This window comes from Pongo abelii, chromosome 9, assembly GCF_028885655.2.
Source record: "Pongo abelii isolate AG06213 chromosome 9, NHGRI_mPonAbe1-v2.0_pri, whole genome shotgun sequence".
Classification (NCBI taxonomy): domain Eukaryota; kingdom Metazoa; phylum Chordata; class Mammalia; order Primates; family Hominidae; genus Pongo; species Pongo abelii.
The window spans coordinates 14,792,732-14,813,802 of record NC_071994.2 but is presented as its reverse complement, the minus strand read 5'-3'; the positions used below and the strand labels follow the sequence as shown (position 1 = coordinate 14,813,802).

Below are 21,071 nucleotides of genomic sequence, written 5' to 3'. Positions count from 1 at the left end.
GAGACGAGAATAAGTCTTCTGGATACAGTACTTTTCACCAGGAAGATGGGGGGCTGGGCATGCTCTAGAATTCTAAAACTCTGTGACTCAACTATGATTCTGAGGTTCTACTACTGAGTAGAGTCATCACTAAGGGCTCATCTCTAAGGGCTCCATGTGACTCTGGTGGAGAGGTAGACCATGATTTGGGCAGCAATGTTTGCTCACTCTTTCTCTTACTAGAGTTCTGCCATTGAATCATGGAGTCAACATCCCAGGACAGAAGGGCAACTCACGTCATCACTATAAAACCAAACGAAACTGTATTGACTGCATTTCCCTACAGACCTCATAGCTCTCTGCTGGATTTTCTGAAGGGAGAGCCAAGAGTCTTGGGGGTAAGTCCTCTCCAATCAATAGGTCTTCCAGAAGGGGAGAAAAGAAGTTTATTTATTCATGTATGTCTGCAGAGATATGCAATTATTTTCAGTGAGGGAGTTAATTCTACTTTTCCCCCTTCACCTTACATGAGAAATTAGTACTGATCTTTGAATCCCAGCAGAGGGGGAAGCAAGAAACTAGTATAACTTTTTAAAATATCTCATTAAGGAAGTGACTTCAGGGTGTGGTGGCACCTCCCTTGAAGCTAAGAAACCATAAGTGGAGAGGTTTGACTTCCCCTTCATGCTCTTAAAGGAATTGGGAGTGCTTCAAAACCCATATTCAAAGCTCCACAGTGAACCAAATGATAAGGCATGCAAAATGTTTTTCATCACAAATGCACCCAGGGGAGAGCTGTATGCACAGCCTCCATCCTTTGTACAATAGCAAAAATCATTACTTGGGGTGCCATAGCCCAGAGATGTGGCCTGGGGACAATATCTAGACTGCTAGAGAAGTTGCGCCCTGAGAACCACTGCTGTTATTCTTTTCCCTGCAGACTTCTACAAGCTGATAGGCCCACTGGGCTATTCTAATCCCTAGTTGGGTCCATGGATGAAGGGGAGGTGAAATGCAAGCTCATCCCAGGTTCTCCACTCTATGTCATCAAACTTTTTAAACTTTTAGACAACTGGGATGAGCCCCAATTCCAAAAGCCTATGCTGAGTGCTGGAAAATGTGGGGGTGGGGGCTGTTAGGATAATAATAGGATACTGGTGAGACAGAAGAAAAAAAAAATGTAAAGGTGAATAGTTTATAGTCCCTGTGCTCAAGAACCTTATAATCTGGGGGTAGTCAGACATGTACTCAAATCTGTCTGATATAAGATTAATTGGTAACACCAGGGAAGATAGAAAATAATAAAGAATAAAAGTGAAGGATTTGAACCTGAAGGATCCAGGCAAGCAAAGTGGGAAGGAAACATATTGAACTGAGTCCCTTAACAATCTGAGAATGATTGACAAATGAGAGAGGAAGGCACTTGGATGGAGGGAAAGGTGTGCCATGGAGGCACACCCTGAGGGACGTGGGGTAGCCCACAGGGGCTTGGATACTTGTAACCTCATGTACCCATTTCTTTCCTCACAGGCTACCCAGATCCTGCTTGCTCTAATCATTGTGGGCTTTGGAACTATATTTGCACTTAATTACATCCGTTTCTCCCAAAGATTTCCCCTTGTTGTCCTCACAGGATATCCATTTTGGGGAGCACTTATTGTGAGTACTGTCGATTAGTAGCTTTGGAGAAATTGCTATAAAGATAGATTTGAACTGCTTCACATCCTAGGGTAATGAATTCCATAAATATGGCCCTCCAGGAGACCAAAAAAGGCAGTTCCCTTCATGGCAAAAGAAGCAACTCCATTTGGTCATTGCACTACCATCATCATCATAATAACTACTCTCAGGTGCTTAAAAGTTTCCAAAACCCTTGTGTGTACAGTAAGACATTTGCTCCTCACTACCAACCTGGGAAACTAGATGCACAAATATCCTACTTTTTCCTTTGCAAATAAGGAAACTGAGCTCAAAGTAGAGAATAACTTAAACATATCTAGCCTAGCTAGCGCTCATGGAATCACAGACTCTGAAAACTTAAAAAGAATTTTAAGATTATTATCGCTCATCCTCCTTCTTAGCCCCAGCGACAACTTTATGAGTGGCACTCATCTAGATAATCATATAGTCATAAATATTATTCTTAGTACAGTGCTATTTCTATCCAATCCCCACAGCCTGGATTCCTGATTTTGTGCCATAATATTTAAGGACAGACTCACTAGAACTTCTCCTACTATAACATACACGCCTGAGAAGACAGCAGTATTACTGTCTGTTTTAGTTGTTATATTCTGAGAACATAGAATCATGCTTGAGGCATAGCGTGCATGAATGAATGAATGAATCAATCAATCAATCAATGAACAAATAGGTGAAATAATTAATAAATTAGGCCACTATCTCTGACTATTAAAAATCCACCATCTCTTTTGATAAACAGAAATATTCCATGCCTTTTCTATAATGTGCATTTCAGAAACAACCAGCAGTGGTTTCATTTTCCCAATACAAATAATGTAATATTCAACATGATTTTCAAACTATACATGCCATACTGTAGAAAATCAAACAGATCAACCCCTCACTTTCTCATTTCACAACAGAATTGTCCCAGTGTGATGACTCTGTGTAATCTGCATGTGTGAATTAAAATGAGGTTCTGGCCTGCTGCTTTTGAAAACTCTACTTTTCACTTAAAAGATATTTACTGAGCACATACCGCATCTTCAATAGCATTCTAGGTGCTCAGACTGAGAATACTGGAAAACAGCTCCTCTCTGAGAGAAGTGGTGAATTGTTCTTAGATTTAGACAGTTTGTCATCTAACTGGGAGACTAGACACAAAAAAGTCAAAAGTAACTCCAAATATTTGTTCCTACATTTGTGCTAAGTGCTCTAAGAGAAGAGTTCCAGATGCCACGTGAGGGTTTAATAGAGGACTCACCTGACCACGGAGGTCAGGGAAGTGCTTTCTGCATAGCTACTCACTAGGCAAAATGGAAGGAAAGCATTCCTGGCAAAGATAAAGCATGAGCCAAGGGCTTGATGTGGGAAAGAGTAACCAAAAGAAGACCAGTGAATCTATCGTGATGGCATAAAATGAGGCTATAAAGGTAGGGTGTAACCAGGTCGTGCCAACCCCTATAGTCATGTTAAGAACATGGAACTTCAATGTGAAAGCATGGGAAGGCCACTGAACATTTTTAAAGAGGATAGTGACATTTGAAGACTTGATGAAGTATCATTGTGTTCTTCGAGTGAGAAATTAATTCAATTATAACAGTAAACCTAGGAGAATCCAATGAGAGGAGGCTGCAATCACGCGGATGAGGAAAGAGTTTCCCTGAACTAGCTTGGCAGCAATGGAGCTAGAGATGGAGAGCCTTGAGAGTGACTTGGAGGTAGAAGTGACAGGACTTGGCAGTCCAATGTGGGGAGTGAAGAGGAGGGAGGTATCAAAGGTAACTTTCTGATCTCCACAAGTCAGCTGCAGATCCTTGGACTCTAAGGTCCAGATGTCCCCAAGGTCCAAGGCCAGTTCCCACAGAGAAGGTTCCCATCCCTAGAACATTAAAAAGTAAGGGGCTCCACATGAAGTGACAGAGTTCTCATTTTCCTGAGGTGGCACTAGGCTCTACGCTCATGGGAAATGAGGGACTCTGATAACTACACTAGATATCAGTCCCCATATCAGCCTTTAGAGGGGTCTTCCTTGAGAAAGTCTCCCTTCACCTGCTCAGAACAGGCACAGTTCCTCCTCTTCTCTTCAAGGCCCAGAGCTCAGGAATCTTTTTTTGGAGGCCCAGCTGGACCAAACATCTGGGTGGTGTCCTCTGGATCTTAGAGGAGCCTGCTTGTCCCAGTTGGCCCTGGCAGAGAGCGCTTGTTCAGTGCTGAGCAAATCCAGCACAAAGTTTCTTCCTACCCTACCTATGCCTACCTTCCCTACTCCCTGATGCTCAGGTGGAAAAACGGGATGGTCTTGGAGATTCACAAACAGATATTTTGCGAATCCAAGGGAAATTATACTGCAAGGTGGTCAAACACATCACCTGTTAACTTTTGTCTCTTGTCTTCTTAACAGTTTATTCTTACAGGATACCTCACAGTAACCGATAAGAAATCAAAAATTCTGGTAAGTCACCTAAACTACATAAAATTTAAAATATTCTATTTGTTTTATGTCATCTTGATGTATAAAGCCTCTAGTAATAAAGTTACCTTTCAGGAAAATCTGTGTGCATCGAAGTTGCAGTTCAGATCATTCCTATTTGCCAGTGCCACTGTTTGCCCAACAGACATTCTTACACTGGTTCCCATTTCCCTGGTCAAGTAAACTAAAAGAGTTTATTGGAAACCATTCTGCATCCCTGTAATTCATTGTTTGTAATTAGGGGTAATTCCCTGCCCTGCACCTCCAGGACCCAGAAATGTTGGACAACATCTGAAGACATTTTTGGTCATTACAACTGGTGTTATTGGCAACAAGTGAGTAGAGGCCAGGGACATTTCTAAGCATCTAAAATGCACAAGGCAGCCTCCCACCTACACAAAAATTATCCAACAAAAAATGTTTATAGTACCAAGGTTGAGAAACCTTGCTCTAACCAAAACCAATCCTAAGCTCTCACTAATTCTTCCTCCCAATCCTAGCCCTATCTCTAATACCAACCGAGGCTTTTCTTTAGATCCTGCCAAAGGTCTGAAAGAAACAGTTTGGGCATCAATGCCGGATTGTTCTAGGATTGAACCAAGGCTATCACTCACTTCTGTGTTAACCTGAAGGGAAAAGTACCTACTTCTAAGGCTTATTTTGAGGGTTTAATGAGACATTACTTATAAAAGGCAAGATGATGCTTAAATGTTCATACTCCTTTCTAACCACTCTGATCTTGTTTAAGGTCCTGGGGATGTGGGCATCTCTGAAAGTCAGTTGAACTCTGTTCTTATGGTCCTCTGCCAATTTCCTCTAGGGATAGTTACAAGGCATAGAGACATTCTGAGGGGAGGGCGGATAAATGTTTCCATCCCTGCTTATGGAAATACATGCAGACAATGCAGATGAAGCCCCAAATGCTGTTCTCCTTGTATTGACTTCCTTCCAGAGCTGAGAAATAGACTATGGGTAAGGAAAACCTACTCCTGACTCACTGAGAGCTATGCAGATGGAGGTGAGCAGGAATGATGGGGGCAGGATGCTGAACCAGGCATCAGAAGACCTGGCTTTTCATCACAGCCCTTCCACAAACCGTGAAAGTGATTGCTCACAATCACTTACTTCCTTAATTCCATTTATCTGTAAAATGGGGATAACAACAAGTGTCCTTCTTACAGCACAAAAGCATAAAGAGAATCAGAAGAGACTAGGCTGGGCATGTTCTTTGTAAAGCCCAATACACATGAGGGATTGATTATCTAGAGACCTTAGTCTATAAAATGTCCTATGGGAGCCAAAATAGAGCCTTGAGAAAACAAGGGGACTAAAGACCGAGAGAGAGATGGCCTATCTATATGTTCCTGTGCATTTTCTGCCAAAGTGCCTATTTGCAATAAAAATCTGGGATTGAGGTAAACATTAAGTCACAAGTACGCTTCCGAGGTTTGCCACACCAAGCCATAAACTGTTCCAGAAAGGACTGGCTGTGTAAATGCATCATTATATTTTCCACCACAGTAGTCATAACACAATCAATAAAGGTACAACAAATACCTGATGAATGGAAATGTGAAGCTTTTCTTTATTTTTCCTTTAAAAGAGTGATATCAGTCCTGGGAGTGGGTAGGAAGGAACAAATCGGATGACTCCCTTCCTGTAAAGGAACTCGGATATACATACCCCACCCACCCGCAGCACCCCCCCCCCAAAAAAATAGGAATGAATAAAGGGAATTAGATGGGGCAATGTGAAATATTTTTATTGGAACACTGAGTTCAAGAAAGAACACCTTTAAACTCCAGTCCAAATAGGTTAACATCTTTAAATTTAACGATTCTGTTGATTATCGCTTGAATTCTCCCAGGGAATGACTGTAAACTGCATGATTGCAGGATGTCACCTCTTTTGTTCATTTTTGTGTATCCAGGGCCTAATGCAGTACTCACATGTATCTGGTGCACATTAACTATTTATGAAATAAATGAATAAATGGATACTACCCTAAAAGTCAGGTGACACATTCACATTTTTAAAGGCAGAAATTGAGATTCCAAGAGATTAGGTTACTTGCCTAAGGTCCTAGTGAAACTTGGACTTGAAATGAGGTTTCATTTCCAAGCAAAGATATTTGCTAACACACTGTACTGCTTCCAGATTATGAAAGATGGTGGGGATAAAATGAGATAAAATGGGACAAAATGAACATTTTCTTTAGCATTAGCCATAGAGCATCCTTAGCCCATTCTAAAACTTGGTTTGTCTTCTGACTTTAATGAGTTAGAATTTAGTTAAGCCTTCCAATCATACTGACCTGATGGAACAACTCTTCCCTGAGAAGTACCTGGAAAGATAAAAGCACTAAAAATTTCTTACAAGATATTTTTGCTTTGGTTTTGATTTTATTTATTTTACCATTTTTAAACTATCTTTCAGGGTCAAGGTGTCATGGGCATGAATGTTATCAGTTCCTTGGCTGCGATAACTGGGATTACTTTCACCATTCTTAGCTACAGACATCAAGACAAGTACTGCCAGACGCCATCCCTTGAAGAAATATGTGTTTTCGGTAGAACTCTTTTCATTGTAAGTGGTCTTATTTTGCATGATGAATCTCTAAAATCTTATCTGAACTGTGTCCATGATGTAATGATTCATTGATTTTTATTTTATTAAATGAAGTTGTGTCAGCATTTGAACTGACGGTTGAGAAGGGTACTGTGGGGTTACTGTTACAATGATTAAGGAGCGATATTTTCTGGACTTGAATCCTGTTCACATAAGCTTGTCACCTTGGCCTAATATTGTATTCTCTCTTAGCTTCGGTTTTCCTCAAGTGGAAAATGAACATAATAAGAATGCTTACCTCATGGGTTGTTGTGAGGATTGCTTAAATTAAAACAGTACCTTGCACAGTTAAATAGTCAATAGGTTTAGCTAATACAATTATTATGGCCATAGATTGAATTAAATTTACTGTTTCAGCATTAATGAACAAAATGATCTAAAAGTTTGCTCGATAACACTAAGATCAAAATACAGTGGGGGAAGGTATTTAGAAGTCATTTAATAAGATAAGGATTTTTATAAGCTTAAGACATACATTATTTCACATAATTGTGGCAATTTTATTCATTAAAGCAGATGAGAGATCTTTTACCAGGGAATGTAATTGTCTGTGCAATTTAAAGTATTTATCTAACAAGTAATCAATTACATTATTTTTAAGCATGTCAGTGACTCCAATAGGCCTTTCTCTCTAGTTCCCTAAGCAAGTCCTGGGGTTTTATTTTATTCCTACCAGATACATCTTGAAGCATGGGTTCTATAATTTGAAGAATATTTGAATCTGTTAGAAGGGAAATAAAGTGGAATCACAGAAAATGGTCTTCCTCAGTAAATAAGAAATGAGAAGTTAGTTCCTGAATACAAGAGTCTATTTAATCCTCACAATCACTCAGTGAAAATGGTCCTAGAGACTCTCTCATGCGTTCTGAGATAAATTCCAAAATTAGACTCATGATAGATTACTAAAGAAAGCCAGAAACCAACATAAGCAATAAAACTCTGTCCTAACTGGGCCAAGAACACGATACAACATTATAATTCTTGGCCATTGCTGAATGGACAGGAGCCAACTACTGTTTGTTATGTTGGTATATACAAGGAAGAACTTGTATATACTGAAAGGGTTAAATCTCCAGATATATGAAATTCTGCTATTTCCTGCTCTCCATGGATGGGTATTGCAAGATTAGTTACCTGCATACAGAACCATGAACAATCTCTTCCTAGTTCTCACTTACATAACTTAACAATTTCTTGCTGTAACCCAAACATCATAAGCTAAAAGAGCCAGAACAGTGGGCTTTAGATGTCTCTTGGGCTGACCCCTGTCCTAAAGACCAATCTATTGTCTATACTGTGGCCAGAGTAATCATTTAAAAATGTAAATCTGAGCCATTACTTAATGGCTTCCTGTAAAACGTATGATGATTAAGACCCAAATCTTAACAGCTTACCAAACCCTGTAACACCTATCCTACCTACCTTTCCAACATTATTCTAGGACTTCATCCTTCTCACTCCTCCACACTCCAGCCACTTCCTATAATCCCTTAATGTGTCAAGTATCCACGGCCCCAAGATGATCATAGGACCAGCTTCTTCCGGCTTTGAACGGTCACCAGGCCAGTTATACAATTAACTCATCCTCATACTTAAATCTCAACTGAAATACCACTTCTTTAAGGAAGTTCTTCCTGACCTCACCTCTACGCTCATATCTGCATAGATCCCCCATTATAGTAGCGCATAGCTCCCAATCCTTCTTCACAGCATTTATCACAATTTAGTTAGGTAAATAATTATCTAATTACTTGTTATTGTCTGCCTCCCTTACCATGATGTAAGTTCTGCAAAATCCAAGACCAGGTATATCTTGTTCAACGGAGAAAGTCAGTAAATTGCATACAATAGGGTCTTCATACATTTCAGTTTTACCAACAAATATTGAATATTTAAGATTTTGGGTGTATTGCATGGAAACCAAGATTCAGAAACACACAGTTATTTGTTCAAGGTTAAGTGGGACCTTGGACCCACTTTTTTTTTTTTTGAGATGGAGTTTTGCTCTTGTTGCCCAGGCTGGAGTGCGATGGCACGATCTCAGCTCACCACAACATCCGCCTCCTAGGTTCAAGCAATTCTCCTGCCTCAGCCTCCTGAGTAGCTGGGATTACAGGCATGCACCACCAGGCCCAGCTAATTTTGTATTTTTAGTAGAGACGGGGTTTCTCCATGTTGGTCAGGCTGGTCGCAAACTCCCAACCTCAGTTAATCCTCCCGCCTTGGCCTCCCAAAATGCTGGGATTACAGGTGTAAGCCACCGCGCCCGGCCGACTTTGGACCCACTTTAACTCAGGTCTTTCTGTCTTCATAGTTTAAACTTTTGAGACTCCATAAGGTACCATGTTACTTCTCAATATAAACACTACCTTAAAGCAAAATGGGCAAAATGGCAATCTGTGGGCTACATCCAGCCTGCATTTATGTTCTATCTGGCTCTTTAAGGAAAAACAAACAAAATAGGCATTATGGTATCCATGTTCCCACATGACAACAATTGGCTGGAATTGAGTAATGAATGCCTCCTATGAATACTATTACTCTCTACTCTCTCCCTATTTAGTTCACAGTGGTTGCCCAGCTCCCATGGACATTGGAGTTTGTTATCCCTGCCTTATCAGAAAGACATAAGATGAAAATTGTGCAATGTCTGATGGCTACAGAACCATCCAAAATACGGTTTTCCCACACTTGGTGATAGAGTATAAGGATTCTCAGCTTATATATTTAAAATAACAATTCTCATTTCAAATGCCATTTATTTCTCCTCATTATTTGCAGGGAATTTTGTCAATCTTACTGATCATCAGCATAGCAGAGCTCAGCATTTCTGTGACTATTGCATCCTTTAGAAGCAAGTGCTGGACACAGTCAGATGAGGTGTGTTCTGATGTCTCTTAATATTATTAAGAGAACAGGTTCCTGTTCCTGTTGGGCTACTGCACACAATGATGTCTGATTTATTAGTAGGAAGAACAGCATGCTCAGATGCTGAAATAAAACATCTAAATTTAGGAAGGTCAGACAGGGGCAAGCTTAAGATTAAAGCTCACCCCACCATCTGAAACAACTATGCTTTCCTTTCTTGTACTATCTGCTTTATACTCAATCATCTCTGTTAAGACATAGCTCCTTATGTCCCTGCCAAAAATATGTAATATGAGACTTAATGGGAACCCAAATTACTGTGACCCAGGGTGTGTATTCTTGGATCATAAGATGTGTGACACAGTTCCACCACCACAAAAGAAATAGGAAAAAAAACTATTAATACTGATACTACATAGTATTTATAATAATTGTTATAGATTATATTTACTGAATTCTGACTATGTCAGTCACTGTTATAATCACTGAGCACCAACTTAATCTTAACAAAACTATTATAACATCTTTATTTTACATATGAAGGAAGTAAGGCACAAAGAGGCTAAACTAACCTCTCCAGTATCACATAACATCAGGATTCTGACCCCTGTGATATGTCTCCAGAGCCTGCTCACTAAGTCCCAAATACCAGTACAGGCCTTGTGATTTATGGAGTTTTCATTTCTCTCTCTAGCTCTCTCTTTTTTTTACATCAACTTTATAGAAGTATCATTTATAAACAACAAAATGTACCTATGTTTAGCTACCATCACAATCAAGGTATAGTGCATTCCTAGCATCCCAGAAGGTTCACTGGAACCCCTTTGTAGTCAATGTTCTCATCATCTAGATTGGTTTTGACTTTCCAAAATTTCATATTCATGGAATCATAAGTAAGTACTCTCTGTATACGGCTTATATGGCTTCTTCCATACAGAAATATGTTTTGGAGAGTCATCCATGCTGTTGTCTCTATCAAGAATTCATTCCCTTTATGTATGGGTACACCACAATTTGTTTATCAATTTACCTTTTTTTTTTTTTTTAAGTTGAGACCTCACTCTATCACCCAGGCTGGAATGCAGTGGCACTGTCTCGGCTCACTGCAGCCTCAATCTCCTGGACTCAAGCAACCCTTCCACCTCTGCCTCCCAAATAGCTGGGACTGCAAGCATGCGCCACAACCCCCAGCTAAATTTTTTTTGTATTTTTTTTTGTAGAAATAGGGTTTTGCCATGTTGCCCAGGCTGGTCTCAAACTCCTTGGCTCAAGTGATACACCCACCATGACCTTCCAAAGTTCTGGGATTACAGGTGTGCACCACTGCACCCAGTCCATTTACCTTTTGATGGGTATTTAGATTGTTTAAAGTTCTGAACTATTATCAATAAGTTACTAAGAATATTTGAGTTCACATGTTTATGTGGACATATTTTCATTTCTCCTGGAGTGCTGCATCTAGGATTTGATTGCGAGATCGTATGGTAACCAGATGTTTAACTTTATAAGAAAATACCAAACAGTTTGTCAAAGTGGCTGTATTGCTTTTCATTCTCATCAACAATGTGTGAGAGGGACAGTTGCTCCATAACATCATTAACACTTGAAACTGTCAGTTTTATTAATAATTTAGCTATTTTAGTGGGTATGTAGTGGCACCTCATTGTAGTCTTAATTTACATTTCCTTAATGACTAATGATGATGACACTCTTGCTATATGTTTATTATCCATTTGTGTATCTTCTTTTGAGATGTCTGTTCAAATATTTAGCTGAATTTTGTTGGATTACCTTCTTCTTATTGGCCTTATAGCAGCCTAATTAATTCTTAATACAAATCCCTTACAAATATTTTTTCACTCTGTGACTTGCCTTTTCATTTTCTTAATAGCTTCTTTCAAAAAAACAAATTTGATGAAGTTCCGCTTATCATTGTTGCTTTTACGGTTATAGTTTTTGTGTTCTGTTTAACAAAGTTTTCCCTACCCCCAAATCATGAAGGTTTTCTTCTATCTTTTCCTACAGAAGTTTTATAATTTTAGCTTTTGTGTTTAGATGTATGGTCTATTTTAACTTAACTTTCATGTACAGTTGTAGGGTAAGGTTAGAAGTTAATGCACATCCCCCCTCATGGAGATATCCAGTTGTTATGCCATTTGTTGAAAATGCAATGCTTTCCTCCATCACCTTGGTATTTTTGTTGAAAATCAGTTTACTTATTATTTATTTGTAGGTCTCTTTTGGATACTTTATTTTGTCCCTCTGGCCACTATGTCTATCCTTCCACGTATTCTACACTGTCTTAATTTCTGAATCTTTAGAGTAATTCTTTTGTGTTGTGGTGAAGTATATATAACATAATATTTATCATTTTAGCCATTTGTTCAAATCATTGAATACATTAATAATGTTGAGTAACTCTCACCACTATCTATGCCCCAAAATTTTTCATCGTCCCCAACACAAACTCTGTACCACTAAACAATCACTGCCCGATTCCCCTCCCGATTGCCCCTTGTACCCTCTATCCTACTTTCTATATTATGAATTGGCCTTTTCTAGAGACATCATATAAGTGGAATCTTACAATATTTGTCCTTCTCTAACTGGCTTATTTGAGTAAGCATAATATTTTCAAGATTAATCCATGTTGTAGCATATATCAAAATTTCATTCCTTCTGACTAAATAAAATTCCATTTTGTGTATATACCATATTTTGCTTAGCCATTAATTTGTTGATGGACACAGATCTTTCTGCCTTTTGCATATTGTGAATAATGCTGTTACGAACATTGGTGTAAAAATATCTGCTCAAGTCCCTGTTTTCAATTCTTTTGGATATATACCTAAGAGCGAAATTGCTGGGTCATATGGAAGTTCTGCGTTTAATGTTTTGAGAAAATGCCAAATTGTTTTTCACATTGGTTGCACCATCTTACATTTCCACCAGCAGTGTACAAGGATTTCAATTTCTCCACATCTCCATCAATACCAACCAACAGGGGAAAAGGGGGAGTAATTATTTTCCATTTATTTTTAATTTTCAATTTATGATTGATACATGATAATTGTACATATTTATGGGGTACAGTGTGATGCTTCAATGCATGTTACATTTTCTAATGATCAAATCATGGTAATCACCACATTCATCACTTTAAACATCATTTCTTTGTAGTGATGACATTCAAAATTTTCTCTTCTAGTCACCTGGAAATATACACTACGTTGTAATTTGCTACAGTCACACTACTATGTATAGAACTTATTCTTACTATCTATAGTAAGTAAGAACTTACTCTTCCCATCTAGAATTTTATACCCATTGACCAATCTTTCCCGGTCCTCCCATCCTCCCTACCTTCCCTAGCCTCTGGTAACCACAATTCTAGTCTTCACTTCTATGAAGTCAACTTTTTTAGATTCCAAATATGTGTGAGATCATGCAGTGTTTGTCTTTCTCAGCCTGGCTTATTTCACTTAATATAATGTCCTCCAGGTTAATTCATGTTGCCACAAATGACAGAATTACATTCTGTTTTATGGCTGAATAGTATTCTATTGTTTGTGTGTGTGTGTACATTATATATATAATATAAAATGTATATTTTATATATATAATATAAAATGTATATTTTATATATATATAATATAAAATGTATATTTTATATATATATAATATAAAATGTATATTTTATATATATAATATAAAATGTATATTTTATATATATAATATAAAATGTATATTTTATATATATATATTACATTTTCTTCATTTATGTGTAGATAGGCATTTAGGTTGATTCCTTATCTTGGCTCTTGTGAATAGCACTGCAATAAATATGGGAGTACAGATGTTTCTCCAACTGTCTTCATTTCCTTTGAATATATACCCTGTAATGGGATTTCTGGATCATATTTGTTTTTATCATGGCCATCTTTTTTCTTTCTTTCTTTCTTTCTTTCTTTTTTTCTTTCTTTCCTTCTTTCCTTCTTTCTTTTTCTTTCTTTCTTTAATTTTTGTACAAAGACTATGTCACTTAGGCTAGAGTGGCACAAGATCATAGCTCACTGCAGTCTCAAACTCCTGGGCTTAAGTGATTCTCCTGTTTCAGTCTCCTGAGTACCTGGGATGAAAGGCATGTGCCACCACACCCACATAAATTTTTATTTTTATTTTTATTTTTGTAGAGACAAGGTCTTGCTATGCTGTCAGGGCTGGTCTTGAACTCCTGCCTTTAAGCCATCCTTCCACCTTGGCCTTCCAAACTGCTGGGATTAAAGGCATGAGTCACCACACCCAGCCTTTATAATGGCCATCTTAATGGGTGTGAAGTGGTGTCTCATACTTTTGATTTGCTTTTACCTAATGATTTGATGTTGAGCATCCATGTATACATCTTCTTTAGAGAAATATCTGTTATAGTCTTGCCTGTTTCTTAATTGGGCTGTTTGTTTTTTGTTGTTGAATTGTAGAGTTCTTTATATATTCTGGATCTTAGTCCCTCAGTAGATACATGATTTGCAAATATTTTCTCCTATTCTGTAGGTTGTCTTTGCACTTTCTTGACGACTTTTGATGCACAAAAGTTCTTTGTGAAGTATAATTAATCTATTATTTTGTTGTTGTTTTCTGTGCCTTTCTTGTCACATCCATGAAATTATTGCCAAATTGTCATGAAGATATCTTCCAACTTTTTTCCATGAAATGTATAGTTTTAGCTCTTAGGCTTAGTGTCTGATTGATTTTGAGTTAATGTTTGTATATGGTATAAGGTAAGGGTCCAACTCTATTCTTTCACATGTGGATGCTCAGTTATGCCAGCATCATATGTTGAAAAAATTCCTTTCCCCATTGAATATTCTTGGTGTCTATGTTGAAAATTGATTTACTATATATGTGATATAAGTGAGCATTTATTTCTGAATGATTCCATTGGTCTATATATCTTCCCTTATGCCAGGTACCATATTTTTTTTTTGTTTTTTTTGTTTTGTTTTGTTTTGTTTTTTGTTTTGATGGAGTCTTGCTCTGTCACCCAGGCTGGAGTGCAGTGGTGAGATCTCAGCTCACTGCAAACTCTGCCTCCCAGGTTCAAGCAATTCTTCTGCCTCGGCCTCCTAAGTAGCTGGGACTATAGGCGCATGCCATCATGCCAGGCTAATTTTTGTATTTTTAGTAGAGACGAGGTTTCACCATATTGGCCAGGGTGGTCTTGAGCTCCTGACGTCAGGTGATCCACCCGCCTCGGCCTCCCAAAGTGCTAGGATTACAGGCGTGAGCCACTGCGCCCGGCCCTGTATTGTTTTAATTAGTGTAGCTTTACAGTACATTTCAAAGTTGGAAAGTATAATCACTCAAACTTTATTATTCTTTTTCATTATTGTTTTGGCTATTCAGGGCCTCTTAAAATTCCATATGAACTTGAGGATCCATTTTTCCATTTATGAGAAAAAGACTGTTGGAATTTTGATAGAAATTGTATTGAATCTGTATATTGCTTTGAGCAGCACTGATATCTTAACAATTTTAAATCTTCTTATACATGAACACAAGATGTCTTTTCATTTATTTAGGTCTCTAATTACTTTCAGCAATGATTTGTATTTTTTAGCATAGAGGTCTTTCACCCCTTTGGTTAGATTTATTCTAAAGTATGTAATTATTTTAGGTGGCATTATAAATGAAATTGCTTTTTAAATGTTATTTTTATATTGTTTATTGCTGTTATACAGAAAAAACAATGATTTTTTGTGGGTTGCTCTTGTATCTTGAACCTTGTTGAAATCCTGTATTAGGTCTAGTAGCTTTCTTGTGGATTTGGGAGGATTTTCTATATAGGAAGATCATGTCATCTGGAAATAGAGATGGCCTTAATCTCTTCTTTTCTAATTTGGATGAATTTTATTTCTTTTTATTTTCTAATAGCTCTAGCAAGAACTTTTAGTACAATATTTAATAGCAGCAGTGAAAGAAAGCATTCTTATATAGTTCCTGATCTTAGGGGGAAAGCTTTTAATCTTTCACCACTGAGTATGATATTAGCTGTGGGTGTTTTATAAATAAACTTTACATATTGAGGAAGATGATTGTGTGGGGGTTTTCCAACATTATATTAATGTAATGTATTACATTTATTGATTTTCTTATTGTACCATCCTTGTATTTTGCTTATAAATTTCACTTCATCATATGAATAATCCTTTTCTAATATTTTGTTGGAAATTTTTGTATCTACACTTATAAAGGATATTAATCTGTAATTTTCTTTTCTTGTAGCATAATTATCTGTTTTTGGTATCAAGGTAATGGTGGCCTCATAGAATGAGTTAGGCAATTTTCCCTTCTCTTCAAGTTTTCAGAAGAGTTTGAGAATAATTTTTTTTTTCTTTAAATTTTGGTAGAATTCACTGGTGAAGCCATCTGATCCAGAAGTTTCCTTTGTTGGGAACTTTTAGATTATGAATCTTTTTACTTGTTATGGATCTGTCAAGATTTTCTATTTCTTCTTGAATCATTTTAGGTAATTTGTGTGTTGCAAGGAATTTGCCCATTTCTTATACAGTATCTGATTTCTTGGCATATAAGTTTTTATAGTATTCTTTTACAATACTTTATACTTTTACTCTCTATAAGGTCAGTAATAATGTCTTCACTTTTATGTCTTGTTTTAGTTGTTTTATTGTCTTTTTGCTTTTCAGTATAGGTAAAGGTTTATCAATTTTGTTGATCTTTTAAAAGAATCAACATTTGGGTTCGTTGATTTTCTCTATTGTTTTTCAATTCTCTATGGAGATTTCTCTTCTGCCCCACTAAAATTATGTTAGAGTAATTCTTGAAATCAGATAGTGTAAATCTTCCAACTTCGTTCTTTTTCAAAATTGTTTTGGCTGTTCTAGGTCATATGAATTTCCATATAAGTTTTAGAATTAGTTTATTGATTCCTACAAAAATCTTGCTGGGATTTTGGTTGGAATTGTACTGAACCTATAGATAATTTATAAACAATTTACTTCTTAGTAATATGTAGTCTTCTGAACCATGTCCATGAAACATGTCTATATTTTCTTACATCTCATTTCATTTCTCTCAGCATTATTTTATTATTTACAATGTATAAGTCTTATGCATACTTTGTTAAATGTATCTGTAATTATTTCATTTTTTCTTGATATTGTACATGGTATTTTTAATTTTATTTTTTAAATGTTCATTCCTACATATAGAAATGCAATTTATTTTCATATACTGGTCTACTATGACCTTTCTAAACTAACTTATTAGTTCCCATAGCTTTTTTTTAATAGAGTTTCTAGAATTTTCTTAGTAGATAACCATTTTAAGTATTAATAAAAACATTTTTACTCCCAAACTTTATGCCTCATTTTTCTTGCCCTATTACACTGCGTAGTCTCCAATACAATGTTTAAAATAAGTGACGAAAATAGTCAATCTTTCCTTGTTCTTGATCTTAGGGTGAAAATGTTCAATATTTTACCCTTAAATATGATGTTTTTTGTAGGTTTTTTACAGAGTAAATTTACCCTGTTACGCAGATTTTTTAAAATCATGAATGGGTATTGGCTTTTGTCATTTTTCATCTCATGCTTTCATCTTTATTGTATTATCTGTATATTATACAACTAGAGGAGAGTACAAACCCTGTTTTAAGCCCTTTAGAAACAATACTAAAATAAGTTACTCACACTAAATAACTCTTCAATTGAATTTAGTGAATACAGATCTTTAATCCACTAATGGCATAGTAATGTGCAAAGTACAACAGGGGATTCAAAAATAATAAAATATGTACCTTGATCTCAAGAAAAGGAAAGGGAAAGTGAACTCTACATTTACGGAGAAATTTCTCTGTGCCAGTTTCTGCGCTTGAAAGTATTATTTCATATTGTCTTTAGTCATAGCCACCCTGAAGTAGGAAGTAGGTGACGTTATTAATACAAGAAACATAGATCAGAGAGGAAAGCACAGGACCTCAGATTCAACTACAATTTTTAAATCCTTCCCAGGTAAACAGCTCTATGATACTAGTCTGGTTATTTAACATCTCTGAACCTCAATTCCCTCAATTCTAAAAGAAGCATAATAACTTCATAGGGATGTCATACCAATTTTTTGTGATGACTTTGGAACATTGTCTAGCATCTGGTAATCACTGAGTTCTCATTAATGGATGAGGAAATTTAAAATCATAGCACTTAAGAGCTTTAATAAACAGAGAAACTACAATTCTTTCTTCCAAACCTCTTTGTAAGTGGAAAAATAAATTAAAATTCACATGAAACAAAAGTTTGAGGATTCTTAGAAATATAGAAATCTCTTCCAAAGTACCGTTTATACTCACATAAATAGTCCTTCAATAGGGATAAAATACAGGTGTGAAAAACTAATTAGAAGAGTGGGAAATGCAATGTATTATCTAAGAGAATGTGTAGATTCTCAATCTAGGCCTGCTATTAGCCAACGAGGTAAGCATAATTAATTCATTTAATCACTGAGTTCTGATCCACTTCATCAAATAGAACAAGTAGTCTATTCTGACTCTATGAATTATCTCAGAAAGGTGTAATTCATGGAGTCAGAACAAAAAGCAGCAGGTTGTGCTGCAGTAACAACCTCCTAAAAATTATAATAATAACATAAGAACTAATGGGAAGCATTGCAGGTTGTATCAGATGCGGTCACTTAGCTGTTTAAAAAACTCCAATAGCTTCCTCTTATTTGTAAAGGAAAGTCCAAATTTCCTAGCCTAGCACACCATCTAATAATATCAGTAATATCTAACTGCTTACCATCTGCCATCACACCATGCTATATCACAACCTTGTGTTTTTGTACCCACTATTCCACTGCTGCTTCTACCTGGATTCTGACTCCTGTCTTATTTCATCTTACCATCTATGCCTGAGTAATTCCTACTCAGCTGTTAAGATATAGATTAAATATTGCCGCTTCTGTAAAGCATTTCCAGGTTGTCTCAGAATTAGGTCATCTTCTATGTTTCCATAAAGCACTAAGTACCTATTTATGTAATTGCATTTGCTGAACTGTATTACTATTATCTATTTATATGTTGATGTACAGATAGTTGTGAGCACCTTAAGGGAAAATCCCACATCTAATTGTCTTTGATTCCCAGCATTTAGTTCATCTAGGTGATCAATAAACCATTATAGATTAAGCATGAATATATGAATATTGACTAGATTATATAAAATGTCTCAGAAGCTTTATAATATTAAGTATGGGAGGAATTTTTGAGGCAATCTTAATCAAATTCCTCTGTTCAATATTTGAAAAACTAAAAGGTGATGACTTTTCTAAAATAATACCAATAAGTTGATGGTAAAGGCAGGACTGGCATTCGTTTTCTGCCTTCTCATTTAGATGTTATTTCCTATGTACTGTCTTAAGTCAGAAATGAAAAGTAACTTGGAAAACAAACAAAAAATCAGACATGATTCTGTCATACTAATTACCCTCATCCTTGCTTTTACAGGTTCTGTTTTTCTTGCCTTCGGATGTTACTCAAAATAGTGAACAACCTGCCCCAGAAGAAAATGATCAATTACAATTTGTGCTTCAAGAAGAGTTTTCCACTGATGATTCAACAACAAATGCACACTCTGTTTTCTTCGGAGGCTATGCTTTCTTCAAGTTAAGACTCTCTAGAAGTCCTTTAGTCTCCCAACCAGGTAATAAAGGTAGGGAATTTGTGCCAGATGAACAAAAGCAAAGTATCCTTCCATCTCCCAAATTTTCAGAGGAAGAAATTGAACCTTTGCCTCCCACACTAGAGAAAAAGACCTCAGAAAATATGTCCATTCAGCTAGACTCTACATTTAAACAAATGAAAGATGAAGATCTACAATCTGCTATTGTACAACCTTCCCAAATGCAAACCGAGCTTCTACAGGATCAAGCTGTGTCACTCCAAGTTTTTCCATCCCACTCTGCACTAAAACTCGAAGATATATCACCTGAAGACTTGCCATCCCAAGCTCTACCAGTAGAAGGCCTGTCAGAACAATCTATGCCATCTAAGTCTACATCATCCCATGTCAAACAGTCTTCTAATCTGACAGCTAATGACCTGCCCCCTCAAGGCATACTATCCCAAGACACATTATCTCAGGATATGCTGCTTCATGACATGACATCCCAAGACATGCAATCCCTAGATATGCTATCTCAAGACACACCATCCCACGCCATGCCACCTCAAGACACACCTTCCCAAGATATGCTATCCCAAGCTCTGTCAGCGCATGCCATATTACCTGAAGCCTCAACATCCCATATTGTGCAGTTCCCTGAAATACAACACCTACTTCAGCAGCCCCCAGATCTTCAACCAGAAAACACTGAACCTCAAAACCAGCAAATTTTACAAATGTCATATCAAGATATTAGATCAGAAGTTATGGAAGAGACCAAAGAATGGAAATCTGAGGAGGAACTCCATAGAAGAAAATCCTCAAGACGGCATTCCTTAAACCAGCAAACCAAAGCCTTGCAATACTTAAGGAGACATTCTTTAGACATGCAAGCCAAAGGCCAGAAATCCTCAAAGAGGCATTCCTTAGATCAGCAAAGCAAAGGCTGGCAATCTCCAAAGCGGAAATCCTTAGACCAGCAAATCAAAGACTGGCTATCCCCAAAGAGGCACTCCATAGATAAGCAAGCTCAACTTAATCAAACTAAAGAGCAACTCCCAGATCAGCAAGCTGAAGATCAGCAAGCCAAAGGGGAACAATACCCAGAAGGACAATTTAAAGATGGACAAGTTAAAGACCAGCAGACTGATAAGGAGCAAAACTCAAAGAAGCAAACCCAGGATCAGCAAACTGAAGACCAGCCGGCCCAAGAGAAGAAATCCCCGAAAGGACAATTCCAAAATGTTCAAGCTGAAGGACAGCAAGCTCAGGTGGAGAAAGTGCCAAAACTGTTATGCCAAGATTCAGAATCCCAAATACAGCAATACCAATTCTGGCGATTCCCACAAAGGCAATCTCCAGGCTGGACAACCCAGGACTGTCAATCTTTTGGCCAAGAATCCCCTGACTGGATAACTCAGGGCTGGAGAAACAAAGATTATAAAGCACGAGAATGGCAATTTGAAATGAAGCACTGGCAAACACAGGATCTATTAGAGAAAGAAGCCCTAAAGCAGAAAGCTCTATACCAAGAAGTCCAAACCCAGCACACAACAGCCCGACATAACCTAGAATGTCAAGACGCTCAAGATAGAGACCAACAAGACCTTCAATCCAGAGTTACACAAAAAGGAGATATGTACACTAGAGACATCAAACCAGGGGACATGAAATGTATAGGGCAAACCTCAGGGGACCTGCAATCAGAAGACGTGAAGGCAGATTCTTCTTCTGGCCAAAGCTCAGTACAAGACACATGTTTA

At 37.2% G+C, this 21,071-nt stretch overlaps 1 protein-coding gene and 1 long non-coding RNA gene across 2 annotated transcripts in view; one reads left to right on the top strand and one right to left on the bottom strand.

Annotated features, from left to right (window-relative positions):
• Positions 1 to 21,071, bottom strand: part of LOC134762145 (uncharacterized) — a 57,402-nt gene that overhangs the window by 7,164 nt on the left and 29,167 nt on the right. The window lies entirely within an intron of this gene.
• On the top strand, positions 94 to 20,965 carry MS4A14 (membrane spanning 4-domains A14). Its single transcript, XM_002821712.5, is given in 7 exon segments — positions 94 to 377; positions 1,510 to 1,638; positions 4,067 to 4,117; positions 6,572 to 6,721; positions 9,545 to 9,643; positions 19,152 to 20,651; positions 20,653 to 20,965. Coding segments are annotated over 7 exon segments (2,139 nt in total). The 5' UTR covers positions 94 to 239; the 3' UTR covers positions 20,725 to 20,965.